The following is a 14,118-nucleotide window of genomic DNA, read 5'->3' on the forward strand; positions in this document are numbered from 1 at the left end:
CTTATGGAATGCTAGTTTGCTACCATTGTGGGTTCAGTAATATCAACTCTTTTCGAAGGGAAACTTGAGACATCCGTATGTCCGTATGTCCAGCTTTATCCTTGCTAGTATTTGATAAACAAAGCTGCCAAAACGAAAGTAGAACTCGGGCTGCATATGAAGAGCTGTCCCGAGCGGCTCAAAGCTCAGCTTGATTTGAAATTGTTCAAGCTTTTCTATTTAGTCAAATAAACCAGCTTTGGTTTTTAAGCTTGATTCGTAACCGACCAAAGTTGAGATTGAGGGGGCTTGACTTATATGAATTCGTGAACGAACTTAATAAGTACCCAATTACAAGTTCATTCATGCACTGTTTGTGTCTCATTTCAAAATAATGTTTGTTCGACCCAAACCTAAACCTGCAAAATTCTAAACAAGTTTTAGCCTTTCAGGGCTTGGCTCAGCTGCAGCCCCAAGTAGGATACAGCAACCACCCTCCTTACTGCAATCAGAAAGAACCTGAATTTGTCAAAAAAGAATATGAGAGGACATAAGGAGGATAGAAAACCTTTCAGAGATTTGATTCATCAAGGATCACTCTTCAAAATGTTTAATCATGCACCTTATCAAATAGAAAACTCCACTACAGAATACCAATTCCAGGAACCACATCATTTTAAATCAGATCAAATCAGTTCTGTTATGCACAAAAAGTAAGCAGAATGTCATCTAACATCTACAGCATTTCCAGTAACTTGTGCAGGTCACTAAAATGTGAAATCAGCTTTCAGAATTCATCTTTGGAATTTGCAGGTCCAGCAACAACGGTCATCTCTACATTTCCCCACATTCAGCAATAACACATGCCAATTTAGGCCGCTGGTTTGGTCCCGTAGCCACATTTTCAATCTTCCTGACAACTAAAAGTCCATCCCCCAGTACTCTCTGCATTAAACATTGAGATCCAAAGATTTTATATATATATATATTAGATGCAGCAAAGTTTTTTTTTTTTTTTTCCAAGAAAGCAAAGCAGGCAAAAAGAATAAGCGAGTTGAAAATATTAGTTGCCTTGATCATGAAAATGATCAATAGTGACAAGGAACACCATTCCAACTCTGTTAGACTCAAAACAGACATTTAAGTAAAACAAACCCAACTGAAAATGGGATATGCATATGTTATATAGATTTATTCATAAGCAAATAAATTAATCAACTGTATCATGTCAAAAGAATAACTGTCAGGATCCCGCTTAAAGCTTTTTGCGTTTATGGGCTTTGGTATGATAGTGCCTGATTATATTTTCCATGTAGGTGGAAGTCCAATGCCATGACCCAGTGTAAATTACTGGGTAATGCCAATGCAAATAGATTGCAACCGTCTATAGGGGTCATCAGCAAACATAATCCACAAAGGCAAAAAGAAGAAACATACCCCGAAGACAACATGCTTATTGTCAAGCCAGTCACACTTCGCACAAGTGATGAAAAACTGCAAACAGGGAGGATCACTATCTCAGCATTCAACAAAATCTCATCAAGATATCTTAAAGAAATCACTTCGTCAAATGGTCAATCACCATGAAGTTAATGACAGTAGAAGAAATCACTTTGTAATTTTTATAAGTGGTTCAATTTTTCCCAAGGTAAACGAAAATTAGCTACGGCTTACTGTAATCAGAACTGCACAACCCTCCCCACTTGCCACCACCCAAAAAGGAAAAACTAAGGGACAAGTGCCACACAATAGAAAAAAAAAAAACAATAATATAATTAAATAAGACTCCTCATATGAAAAAGGTTGTGACACTCCATCAAAACAACATGAGTCAAGGAATTGGTGATTTCCACGAGGGGAGGGGTGGAATTCATTGTATTCATAAAAAATTAAAATTAAAAATGCAGACTTCTTAAATTGAAGATCGCCATAGGTTCTTTTACCTGGCATCCATTAGTATTTGGTCCACTATTTGCCTGGCAAAATAAGACAGATTATTAGACAGTAGAACTAAAAGTAGGACCTCAATATCTTAACAATTAACACAAGGTTGGGCATTAATTCAAACAAGAGAGACATTATTTGGTTCTCCAAAAATTGTTGCCAAGTGTCTAATTGGTGTTGTTGAATTGTTGACAAAGTGTTTGATTAATTCAAACAAGAGAGACATTATTTGGTTCTCCAAAAATTGTTGCCAAGTGTCTGATTAGTGTTGTTGAATTGTTGACGAAGTGTTTGATTAATTCAAACAAAAGAGACATTATTTGTTGAATTGCTAAGCTTTTAGATGAGATAGCAGTTAAAAATTCACGAGCAAGCAAATTCCTGAGTTCAAACCTCAAATATAATCTAATATTCAAATTGTTGCATGTGTTTAGACCAATTGCACAATGAAGTTTGGCCACACGCGAGAGGGCATGTTGAGAGTAAAAATAATAATATAAAAGATAAAATTAACTCTTTATTTAATAACTTGAACTTTTAAATGAGATGGTGTTAACAGTTTAACAACCACAAACACGTATAAAAAAAAAAACAGCTAGCAAAAATAAAAAGTAGAAATGCACGAGACAACATTCCATTTCCATTTTTCTTTGGTTGGAGGATCAACATGGTTGAACAATGTAGTTGGTGAAAAGGTTACTTGAGTTTACAGCATTCTGCTATTCAAGCAGCATAATTATCAACCTCATAAGAATGGACTAGGTGGGGGAAAAGTTTACAGCATAATTATCCACGTCATAAGACATGATTGATCACTGTAGTTGGGGGAAAGGTTACTTGAGTTTACAACATTCTGCTATTCAAGCAGCACAATTATCCACCACCAAATTCTAAATTCATCGAAGATGTCTGCCGCGTTACCACTTCTCCTAAAAGCTTAATTTTTAACCCCCCCAAAAAAAAGAGGTAATAACAAATTTTCTAACACACTCCCTCACATGCAAAACCTGGGATTGCATGTGTACAAACAAACCCTCAGGTTCAGAAACACAGAAAAAGAGCATGCACGACAGACATGAATGGTGTGGAACAAATGCATGAATTCAGGACCTCTGAGAATCAAAGTTATGATACCATGTTACCTACCACTTGTCCTAAAAGCCTAAAATTGTTAAAAAATAGTACCAACAATGGATGTCGAGCTTTTCTAAAAATATACTCAAAGCAAACAAAAAGCAACCAAACCTAAACATATTGACAGGAATTTCATGAAGATAAAAAAGTTTACCATGGACAATAAACCAGGACCAGTGTGCTTGGCAATAAAATTTTCGTCCTCAAGCTTACTTCCATATATAGATACACACCCACTGCCATCACCCTACAAAACAACAAGATAAACTGTCAATTGAAATGAGGGCCATTCAGTAACAGAAAAGGCAGGTGGGAGTCTACACTCAGATTAAAATAACTCAGGAATGAGATGAAAGTTTAAGATGAAACCATCAAATTGTAGTGTCATTAGGTAACAAAAAAACTCAGACTAACTACATTGCAGCTCCCTTGGGCCAAGGATAATTTCGAGACATTGGTGATTGTAGATGGGGAATGGATGGTTAGTGTCAACTTAGCCGTGGCCAAGAGACTTTACCTACATTGGACTTAACCAGTTTCTAGCAGAGGACTAAATGTTAGGAAGTTGGGACTTTTTAATGAGGCCCTTCTAGACAAGTGGAGGTGGCAATTTGCTTCCAAGAGGCTAGGTACATGGCCAAGGTATGGTGTAAGTGTTCACATGGTTGGGGAGGTTATACCATGGGTAGAGCTCCCTATGCTGTTAGTTTATGGAAGACCAACATGCGAGGGTGGGATGTTTTCCACAATCTGGCTCATACCAATCTAAGTATCAATCTAAGGGTGAAATTCTAGCTTTGGTAGTCTATATGCCATAGGATGTCACTCCATGGGTATTTGGGTTGTCGGCTAGAGATAAGGATGTTGTGCGGGGGTGAGTTTCCCCTTCCTTAGCAAACATTGTCTGCTCATAATTTAAATAGAATCTCTTGAGCAGGAATTGGTTCCTTGACAACATTGTATGGCATGCAGCATGCATCATGACCACCAAACAACTAAAAGAGAAAGTAAACCAAAGCTCCTTATACGGTGCTCTTTGTCATTAGAGAAGTTTCACCTTCCCTTCAAAATTTATGTGGAGATACAGTGCTCCTCAAGGTTGGTGTTCCGTGTTTTGACAGCTTTAACAGTTTCTGCTCTAACATCTGAAAACCTAAGAAGGCAGAGGCAAGCTGGGTTGGTTGTATACAATAAGAGCAGAGATATTATTGGCCATCTACTCTACCTAGTGGCTCAGGAGGTGCAACACCTTACTTGTCTAACCTTTGGTGTGCAGCAGCATACTAGTCTAATGTTAGATTCTTGTACTCCCAGATGGATGTCATGTTCCGAGGGTTTAGCCAAGGGTTAGGATTGGAGATCGGAAGAATCCGAGGGGGTTTAGGATCAAGAACAGAATGATTGGAAGGGAAATTGGACAGAATTGGGGGGAAGATAATGGATAGAAATGAGGGAGAGTTGCAGATCTGAAAAGAGAAAGGGAGAGATTAGAGAGAGTAGAGGGAAACGGGAAGGAGATTGAGAGAGAATTCCAGAGAGAGAAATCAGAGCATTCATTTATCAATTCAAACATAATCCTTCCCATCCTCAGCTGTGGCTTATATATAGCCTAACAGCCTCCCACATGCACCCATGTGCAGTACACTAGAAGCATAACTGCCTATAGATAAGGACAAAGCCCTATAACCAAAAAAGGAAAAGAGAATTACAATTATTGTGCAATGCAAGTAGGCTAACTACTACTATATTTACTAATTTATCCTTGGAATCCTTGGGATCATGACAATGGATTGCACAATATATGCTCAAAATGAGCTTGGGTAGACATTTCTTTTTATATGATATGGATCATATGGAATGAAGAAATATATAAACTTTACACAGAAATTTTGACTAATTGCTTAAAAAGTACCATTATTGTCTATTAGGATTTTTTTCCTCTTCTTGTGTGCAGTTTTGGGTGGTCTTCTTTTTCTTTTCACTCTAGATACTTAAGCTACATATATCCATCTTCTTCTCTTCATACAAGGTCAATGTCCTTTAAGGAAGTCTTCTTTTAATGTTATTTTCACATAGAACAAATTGATTCATATAACACTCCTTCCTGCTTTTTCCCAAAATAATATTAGGTTTTACAAAGTCATATGAAAGAAGTCCAGCTCAGAATTGCACACAAGAGAGGATAAATGGTCTACTGTTGTTAACAACTCCACCAACAATGCATCTTAAACGAGTGAAGTTTTCTATTTTGAGAAGAAAGAGAACAACCTTCACAAAATCACCAGCTTGAATCATGAAATCCTTGATGACCCTATGGAACTGGCATCCCTTGTAACCAACAGGTAATCCTGCCTTTCTGCCAATGTCAATCCAGTACATGATTCATGAGCAATGAAAAATTCTTGGAGAAAATAAATTCAAGATTATATTAAAATGTGGCACTAGCCAGTAGTTCTTATACAAAATCATAAACATGAAGCTTAAGACACCTTCATTATTGGTACAACAAAGTTAAACTACATGACCACTTCAATACATGAATGGAAGAGAAGAAACACTTGAAAAAGGTATAGACCCTACTGAGGTAACAGACACTATTCAACAGATTCTCCTTAGTAGACCACCATGATGAGAAGCATAATGTTTGATGCCAAGCATAGGAGTCAGGGTGATCTACAAATTAAGCAGAGACCTTCATGAAACCATATAGCGTTAAGGTTCTATAAGACTGTCCAGAGTTCAAGGAAATGTGGAATGAAGTGGCCAACTATCCCATTTATATTTATTAACTCCTGCCAAACTTGGTAGAAAATTCTTTAAGGTTTCTGAAATTTTCAAAGATTTACTTTTAATCCCCTGTAAGTGTCCAAATATATTTTATCAACTTTTTTTTACATATTTTTATAATTCTAATCAATTCCCCTTACTTCAACTTTTTTTTACTTATTCATTGAAACCTGAAACTGCAAACCAGTTCACCTTACCATACTCTTTTAAGTCTTGCGCCATATTTCCCTTTCCCATATAACTATTTTATACAGCTGAATGCATTGACAAAATGAGACCCATTAGGAAATTAAGAAAAGAACGGGGAAAAAAACAACACCGGGTTTCTATCCTTAACAGTATGGGGAGTTGTTCGCGTTTCATGCTCAAATGAATTCCAGGTCATATTAGAAATTAAAATGAAAATTAATATAACAAAAACCATCTACATATAAAAGGCCAAAACTCAATTCAAATATGAACCAACCTGTACTCGCCTGTGCAGAACTGCCTGCCAAATACATAAAGAAAAAAAAAAAAAATAGTTAAACAAGGTTTCAACTATTGTAACCTTCATTACTACAATTGTAAGAAAAGATCAAGAACCAAAATGTAAATATATCAAGTAACAGAATAAAGCATATAAATGTCTAAAATCTAACAGATATGCATCATTCTCAGATATATTTTTCTTGATATCTAAAGAAGTTTAGGATGTGAAACTAGCAGATATGCATCATTGAAATTTATCTACATATACATATATATTTATAAAAAAAAAAAAAAGAAGAAGTTTAGGATGCTACAATAACTTATATTACGGGTATTAGATTCAGGCATACAGGTGAATGCAAGTACAGAAAATTGGAATATGCCAGCAGGAAGGAGACTGTGGTCCCCAATAATCATAGGTGCAGCAACTTCCATGCCAAACTTGTATTTGCATAGTGCAGATGCAGTACCAAAACACACACACACACACAGAGAAGCACACAAGTGGCATATTTCATAACTTAGTAGTGTTAGATAGGTACAACCGGCATAAAAATCATTGAATCTTTCAACATGAATTCTAAAGAACACTAAAGACTAGAATTCATGTAGCCAGCCCCACTAATGGAATTAAGGCTTGTGATGATCATAAGTAGTGTTGGAATCACGCTAATCCAAGTAGCCAACGGGGATTCCTGTGAAGAAGCAAAGCTGCACCTTTTAATTTGGAGAGCTGTTGCATTAATCAAATGTGGCACAAGTTAAATCCTTGCACTGATTTATCTTACAGTTTCAGGAGTGTAGGGTTTCATAGTAGTTTAATTGGTCATTTATTAAAGATGAAAAAAAACATTAGTTGAGGCAAGAAGCTCATCAACAGCATTCTCCTTCAAACTGGAATTAGTGTTTTGAATACCAAACCAACAGAAGGCAATATTCATGATGAATATAAACGATGTCCACATTTAATTGTAAGATGATCTGCTACCATTCTTAAAAGAATATATCACATTCATCTAAAGTTGTTCAAAATAATTCTGCTACCCAAGGATCAAAATTTCTTTTGACGGACCATTTTGGTTAAATAATTGAGCATACCATTTTACTATTACGTAAATTTTTACGCAACCTTAGAATTAAGTCATTGGGCATTTTTGGAGATGACCTTTTTCTACATAAAAGTTACAAGTCAAAATTAGAAGGTAAATTCAACTCCATCATGCTAATGTCTACTAAATTAATTATATCAAGTACTTGCACTTTTAGATATGCATATAATTCCAACCAAATAAAATATAAAAAGGTAACAATAATGTGATATAAATTATAAACAAATGTTACAACGTTTTTTTTTTTTTTTTCATAACAACATTAAATTTAAAGTTCAGATGCTCAATAAGTATAGAGAATCATAATAACTCGGAGTTAGAAGTTCACTTGATTTGTTGTTTAATAGGGTTAATCACACACACAAAGAGCTAGAGTGTTGTAATGGTAAGACTTAAACAAAGTAACATGAATGTGTGTAACCAAAAAGAAAAAAGTTCCTCGATGTATTATGCTTGTGTTACCCTGTTACTTCTCTTGATGGCATATGCTTACAAATCCAAAAAGAAAAGAAAAAGACCCCCACCCTCACTCTGCATACCGTGGTCTGGAAAGCAAGTAACAAGTTTCCCTTCCATGAGCAACACCAGCCCCAACCTATTCTGAGCAAGTTTATTTAGTAAACGAGCGGAGCACAGGGCTCGACTCAAAGCTCATTCTGTAAAGGTGGCAGGACCATATAGCCATCTCAACTTAATTGAGTTATGATCGTAAAGCTTACCCCCCACTCACCCTAGGGTTTAATTAAGTTAATGAACAAAAAGCCACGCTAGATGTTTAAGTAGCAAGACAAACCCTAATGGGAACACCCAATAAGTTGAAAGTTCCAATAATTGATACAAGCAAGAAGATCTTGACAGGTGACAGACCTTAAACACTTCCAGCAGTCTTTGAGGTTTAACAATTAAGAAGCATAAATTTCTCGCAAGAAGAAAAGAGATTAATGAGACACTTCGGTTAAAAAATGACACCAAACTCCACTCTTCCTTTATGAGCGGATGGGTCTGCAATAAAGTAAAAAGGATCTAACCAAGACACTTCGGTTAAGAAACCTGCAATTTCCAGCATTAATTGATCGAGTATTACAAGCTTCAGCCTAAGCAAAAAAATCTAATGAATTATATTCTCCGCAGAAACTCAGACCCTTACGAATCAATTCTTGCGTGGTGGATTGCAGAACTAGAAGAGGATGGAGAGAGAGAGAGAGAGAGAGAGACCTAAAGTTCTCGGCGGTTTGGGGGGCAATATCGGCGAAGAGCTCCATCTTGATGCGGCCAGCGGGAATAGTACCGATGGTTATGTCAAAGAATACTACTGGATTCTTGGGGTTCGCGGGCCTCTGGTGCCACTCCACTCCTTCAGACGCCATTGATTCAGAACAGAAACAATAAAAGAGCCTTTGCCCCTTTTTCACCGGTTGCTTCGTAAGCGACACTGCCACGCCTCCGGCGGCTTCCCTTCCACAGTCTTCACCACTCCTGCCCCCTTAGTCCCCGAGCAAATCAGTCTGATAAAAATGCCTTCTGAGCCCGCTAATTTTAGGAGTGACCCTCTAGTTTGGAAAATTCGAGAGATCTCCCCTCTCATTATATATTAAAATAAATTAACTATTTCACCCTTCAAATTTTCTCCCTTATTTATTTTTCTCTCTTTCTCTATCAAAATTTAAAAAAAAATAAAAACCACCAATGATGTTCCCATGATAGATCAAACCATCAAACCTTAACTATTGTTGGGATTTATTTATAAAACTCGACTCATTATCAAGGATAATTAATTTAAATTTATGTTTATTTAAGTTTGAAAGTGAGATAAATATGAATAAAACTCAAATTTAAATATATTTGAATTTAGGAATCCAATATTATGCAATTGAATGACTCAGTAGGTTAGTTGATGTACAACCAGTTGGTTCAGTTATCAAACCAACCAAAACTCACTAATTAATTAAATTAAATTGATCGATTAACCCAAAAGATCTAACTAACCGATAATCGAAAAAACCAAACTCAAATTGTATAAATTGAATCTAACCTATAAAACTGAATAAATGCAAAAAAATTAAAGAAAATCAAGTAACCGATATAAAATACACAACATCGAATAAAACGATATTATTTTGTAAATATCAAAACAATATCACTTTAAAGTTTAATTAGTTCGGAAAGTTCGATTATTCTAACCAAAAAACCAAATTTTTGAAAAATAAAATAAAATTAACTAAATCAAATCAATACAAAAAAAAAAATTAAACGAAATCGATAAATTCGATTCAAGTAGTTTGGGTAAATTAAACTTTAACTCTCTGATATATTGATAAAAATAGAGATCAAGGGAATAACACACACCCTAAATAACACACATTGATGACATTGGTGAAAAAAATATATATATATGTATATATATTGTTGTTGCTTTGTTATTTAAAAAAAAAGATAATTGAAATAAATGATAAAAATAAATAAATGAAAAGTAAGGGACATATAAAGAAAAAATATGTATATACTTAGATTGAATGATATGGCAATTAAAAAATAAAGGCTAACTAATCATTATTTAATAATAAGGATATTTATTGTCTCAGTATATAAGTCGAGTGATTAGATGAAAAATATATCAGTATCAATTAGGTAGGTTGTGATTTCAATTATTGTCCTGCGCAAGAATCAAAAGAGCCACACAAATGTGATTATTCCAATAATAAGGATATTTACTGATACAAGTTTTGGAAAGTCTTTGTAATTTTTTAAATTTGATAGAAAGTGTCCATAAAGTCTATTTTGTCTTTAAAAAAAAAATTTGTTGAACATTGACTTTTTTATAATTTTATAGCAAATTTCAATTTCTTCAATGGTATACTAAAATTTGTATTTATTTTAATTTTGAAACAAAATTTTTATTTTTTCAACAATATACTTTAATTTCAACTTTATAATGTAATGTCTCTCTATAATTGTTTCATGACAAGAATATTATATTGCTCATATGACAGGAATGTTATGTTGCTCACTGGTGGGCAACATAACATTTACTCGCCAGTGAGAAGACGTGGGCCCCCACGTGCATGGGGCCACGTCTCTTTATTGGCGGGCAAATGATATGTTGCTCGTCAATGGGCAACATAGCATCATTGTGTTTCATGGTAGATTAAAGTGTATAATGACGATCAAGTATAATCGTAAATAACGAGTCACGATAATTATATTTGATGTATATATATATATTTAAATCATAAAAAATATATATAGCATTGATAAAATACCATAATATGACAATCTCATCGGTGTATAATATATTTATTTTATTTATATATGTGTATATGCACATAAAATATATTTTTTCTAACTAATTGGCCACGTCACGTGAATAATTTTTAAATTTTGGTTCCTTGACAATATATAAATATATAACAGATAGGTCAATAAAATCTGTTTATAAGCATATTCTGCGTATATTATTTGGATAATGCTAGATGTTTTGGGACTCTTACAGATTTTTTTTTTTAATTTTTATTTTCTTTTCTCCTCTCTCCCCGCGACCCCTTGCCTCCCACCTCCGTCGTTCGCCGGAACCCCATCTCGCGGCCAATCCCATCGTCGCCGTCGTCGCCCCCTCCCCTCTCGGCCCAGCCCCACTGTCGATGCCCCTCCCTCCCCCGTGACCCGCTACCCCCTTCTCGGCCCAGCCCCGCCATCGACGCCCCCCTTTGCTGTTGGCCGCCACCCTCTTCTCTTGTTGGCTTGTTCTTTACAACAAGTACTCCCAAATCCCATGAGATTTGAGTAGGATAATGAATGTAGATGACATATCTTTGCCTACCAAACAATCTTATTCCTTATGTCAAAAGACCAAGGAAATTTGGTCCGTTTGTGGAAGCAGAAAATTGCTCTGGAAGCCGCTGGATATGCCCTTTTTTTTATATTTTTTATTGTTCTGTTGTTGTTTTTTTTTTTTTTTTCAGATTAGCCAATTATAAATGACTACTGAGTAATGAAATAAGTTTAATGTCACATTATACTGTAACAATAATATGTTAATTTATAAAAAGAATTTAGTAATAATTAAATTCAAATAAACCCATGATAAAAAACTAACAAAACTCTAAAAGAAGAAACTAGGGAGAGAGAGAGAGAGAGAGAGAGAGAGAGAGGTGGCCCAGGGCAACTCCAACTTCCATCTTGTTCTTGCCCAAGTCTCCGAGACGAGCATGCAAGGAGGGGGTGGAAGCCATGTCTCCCTATCTGATTTTGCCCGCATCAAGCAAAGAATTATATTGTTAAGACGGGAGCAACATAAGATTCCTCTTCCATCGCAATAAACAAACCAAGCAATAAAATCATCATATATGCTATAAATAATATATATATTTATTTATATTCATTCGTTAAAAATATCTAGTCTAAACTAGAACATACATAAGATCTCCAATTTACAGTGAGGGATAGTCTCCCAAAAAATCCATCTCCGAAACCTCAAACGACATGCACGGATCAAGAAAATCAAAGAAGCACTCTTCCACGCGAGAATCAGAGCTCGTCGGCGACTCCAGATTAGCCTCCACCGCCTGAGACGAACCGCTCACCGCCTTAAATCCTCTTCCATCGAGAACCGTCTCCGAATAGCAAACGCCACTCGCCTCGACGAGCCGCGCCGCGTCGGAGTCTCTGCCGGTGAGCTCCTGCACCAGAGCTCTGAACCTCGAGGCGCTCGTCTGCACCTTCACCGGACTCGATATGTACACGACCTTAACTCCCTGCCTCTTTTTCTTGCCATTTCTCGCGTTCTGCTTTCGACGAACTCCGAGAGCGTCCATGTTACAGAAAATAAGGAAATTGATCGAAATCGCAGCTCGATCGATTTGAAACTGAGTAGCGCTGGCCGATCGATCCGTGTTGTGGAAAAGCAGGGCAAACAGGGGGGCTGTTAAATAAGGGGCGGCGGGAGACTTTGGGGCAGTTTTAAGGTTGCTTCCTGGAAGGAGGTGTGGTGGAAAGTTGCTGACGGAACCAAGTTTAGATGGGATAGACGAAGGCAGCGGGAAGAAATGCGGAGCCTTAGAAGGTTCGGTAAAAAGACTTGGATGACCCGTAATCTCGTGCTATGATCGTGAACTCGGCTGGTTGGTTCAATGCTAAAGCTAGAAGGATGGTATTAGTCACGTGCCGCCGCCTACGATGACTTTTGGGGAGAAAACTAATCAGATAAGGGATATTTTTAGCTTTTGGGGTTTTGATCTTTTGTCGGCAAAATCATCTTTATCAAGGTTTTATTTTATTTAATTAGCATCGCAGTTATAGTGGCCATAGTTTATTTGCCACAATTACTGCATGCCTCGTGACATGACATATTATGTGTATGCGTAATGTTTAAGCACTGGTAGTAAATGAGATTGCTGTTATAATTACAAGTGGTTATAATGCATGGTAAGTTAATTCATGATTTGTAGTCTAATTTAAAATGTGAACGTAACAACTTTACACGTAGCATTTGGAAATCCAAATAATAATGAATTCATAGTCAACAACTGTGCATCAATCTGAGTCAGTTCATAGACTTAGTTATTCAAAATTCAAATTTAAACTAATGTTAGTGGAATTCAATTGCTTAGACATCTCACGCAAATTCAAATTAAATTGAGTTACGCATCTTAACCCGTAATGTTATGGCCACGATCAGCCGAGCTAACTTGGGGGTTAAGCAATTGTTTTTGTTTGCAATATTTTATCTAATTAGTTTGATCCTCAGATATGATTCTTTAGTTAAAATTTGAAAACAAAATGAAAATCATTTATGTCACAGATTCACAGTGACGCTTCAGGCTTCCTCTGGTGACACACAATGTTCGTACTAAAGGTGGAATTAATATTTCTCAAGTAAGAGACAAATCTTGTGACGCAAGCAGCCAAGCAAAAGATAAGCTTCCTTATGTCAGCAGTTTGGTAACGTAAAATGATACGCCACTCTAAACAGATAAGGGCCCATAAGTTGGTGAGAGGGCTGTCATGTCCTTGATAACTTTGGAGTCATCGCGTGATGTTTTTCTGGGTCAGCATTCAGCAAACATGTGTATGAATTACGACCTTAATTTCAAATGTATACATATATGTATTATTAATAGATAAACATATATATATATGTATAAACCTTCTTTTCTGGGCATTTGAATGATTCTTTGGTAATGAATCAAATAATTGCTTTTTTAATTAAGTTAAGAGTTCATTAATCATTAGAGTTGATTCAATTAGTTAGTTAACATAATCATTTTTCTTTTATTAGAGTCTTAAGAGTGATTATGAAGGATAAAGTCTGCCATTTGGGTTTGTTGTTTCTGTTGACTTCTATTTAGATTTTAACTTATACTTTAGTATTTTGTGATTTTGAGTGGTAACAACAAAAGTCCGAAACATATAATTTGTAAAACGAAGTTTCTATCCTAGTACCTACAAAGGACACGGGTACTCTCTCTCTCTCTCTCTATATATATATATAAGACTAAAATAAATAACATTTTCAAATATTTTAAATTTCATATAAGGCTAAAAGAAGTCTTCCAACCAATGCATATCGCACATGCTTCGAGACAGGTGCGTGATCCGTAACCAGGATGGCCTGTCACTTTCAAATAATTGTGTTTGATTGCGTGCAGGTTTAGGTAACGGGAAATGCTCGAGATGCTTCCGAAATTTAAGATAACCA

General features: G+C 35.9%; 2 protein-coding genes across 2 annotated transcripts; both read right to left on the bottom strand.

The window, feature by feature from the left end:
* Window positions 1–536: 536 nt before the first annotated feature.
* LOC127801977 (peptidyl-prolyl cis-trans isomerase CYP22) lies at window positions 537–8,963 on the bottom strand. The gene is made up of 7 exons (XM_052337564.1): window positions 8,640–8,963; window positions 6,311–6,334; window positions 5,326–5,413; window positions 3,212–3,304; window positions 1,923–1,955; window positions 1,417–1,473; window positions 537–924 (listed from the first exon to the last, which is right to left on the bottom strand). Exons 1-7 carry the CDS (start codon window positions 8,789–8,791, stop codon window positions 814–816), a joined length of 558 nt encoding a protein of 185 aa, XP_052193524.1. The 5' UTR covers window positions 8,792–8,963; the 3' UTR covers window positions 537–813.
* A 2,805-nt stretch (window positions 8,964–11,768) lies between these two features.
* Window positions 11,769–12,430, bottom strand: LOC127801243 (uncharacterized). The gene has a single exon (XM_052336179.1). The coding sequence runs from the start codon at window positions 12,233–12,235 to the stop codon at window positions 11,852–11,854; it is 384 nt and encodes a 127-aa protein (XP_052192139.1). The 5' UTR covers window positions 12,236–12,430; the 3' UTR covers window positions 11,769–11,851.
* Window positions 12,431–14,118: the final 1,688 nt, after the last annotated feature.

The sequence above is a fragment of the Diospyros lotus genome, chromosome 5 (genome assembly GCF_014633365.1).
Source record: "Diospyros lotus cultivar Yz01 chromosome 5, ASM1463336v1, whole genome shotgun sequence".
NCBI classification, from domain to species: Eukaryota; Viridiplantae; Streptophyta; class Magnoliopsida; order Ericales; family Ebenaceae; genus Diospyros; species Diospyros lotus.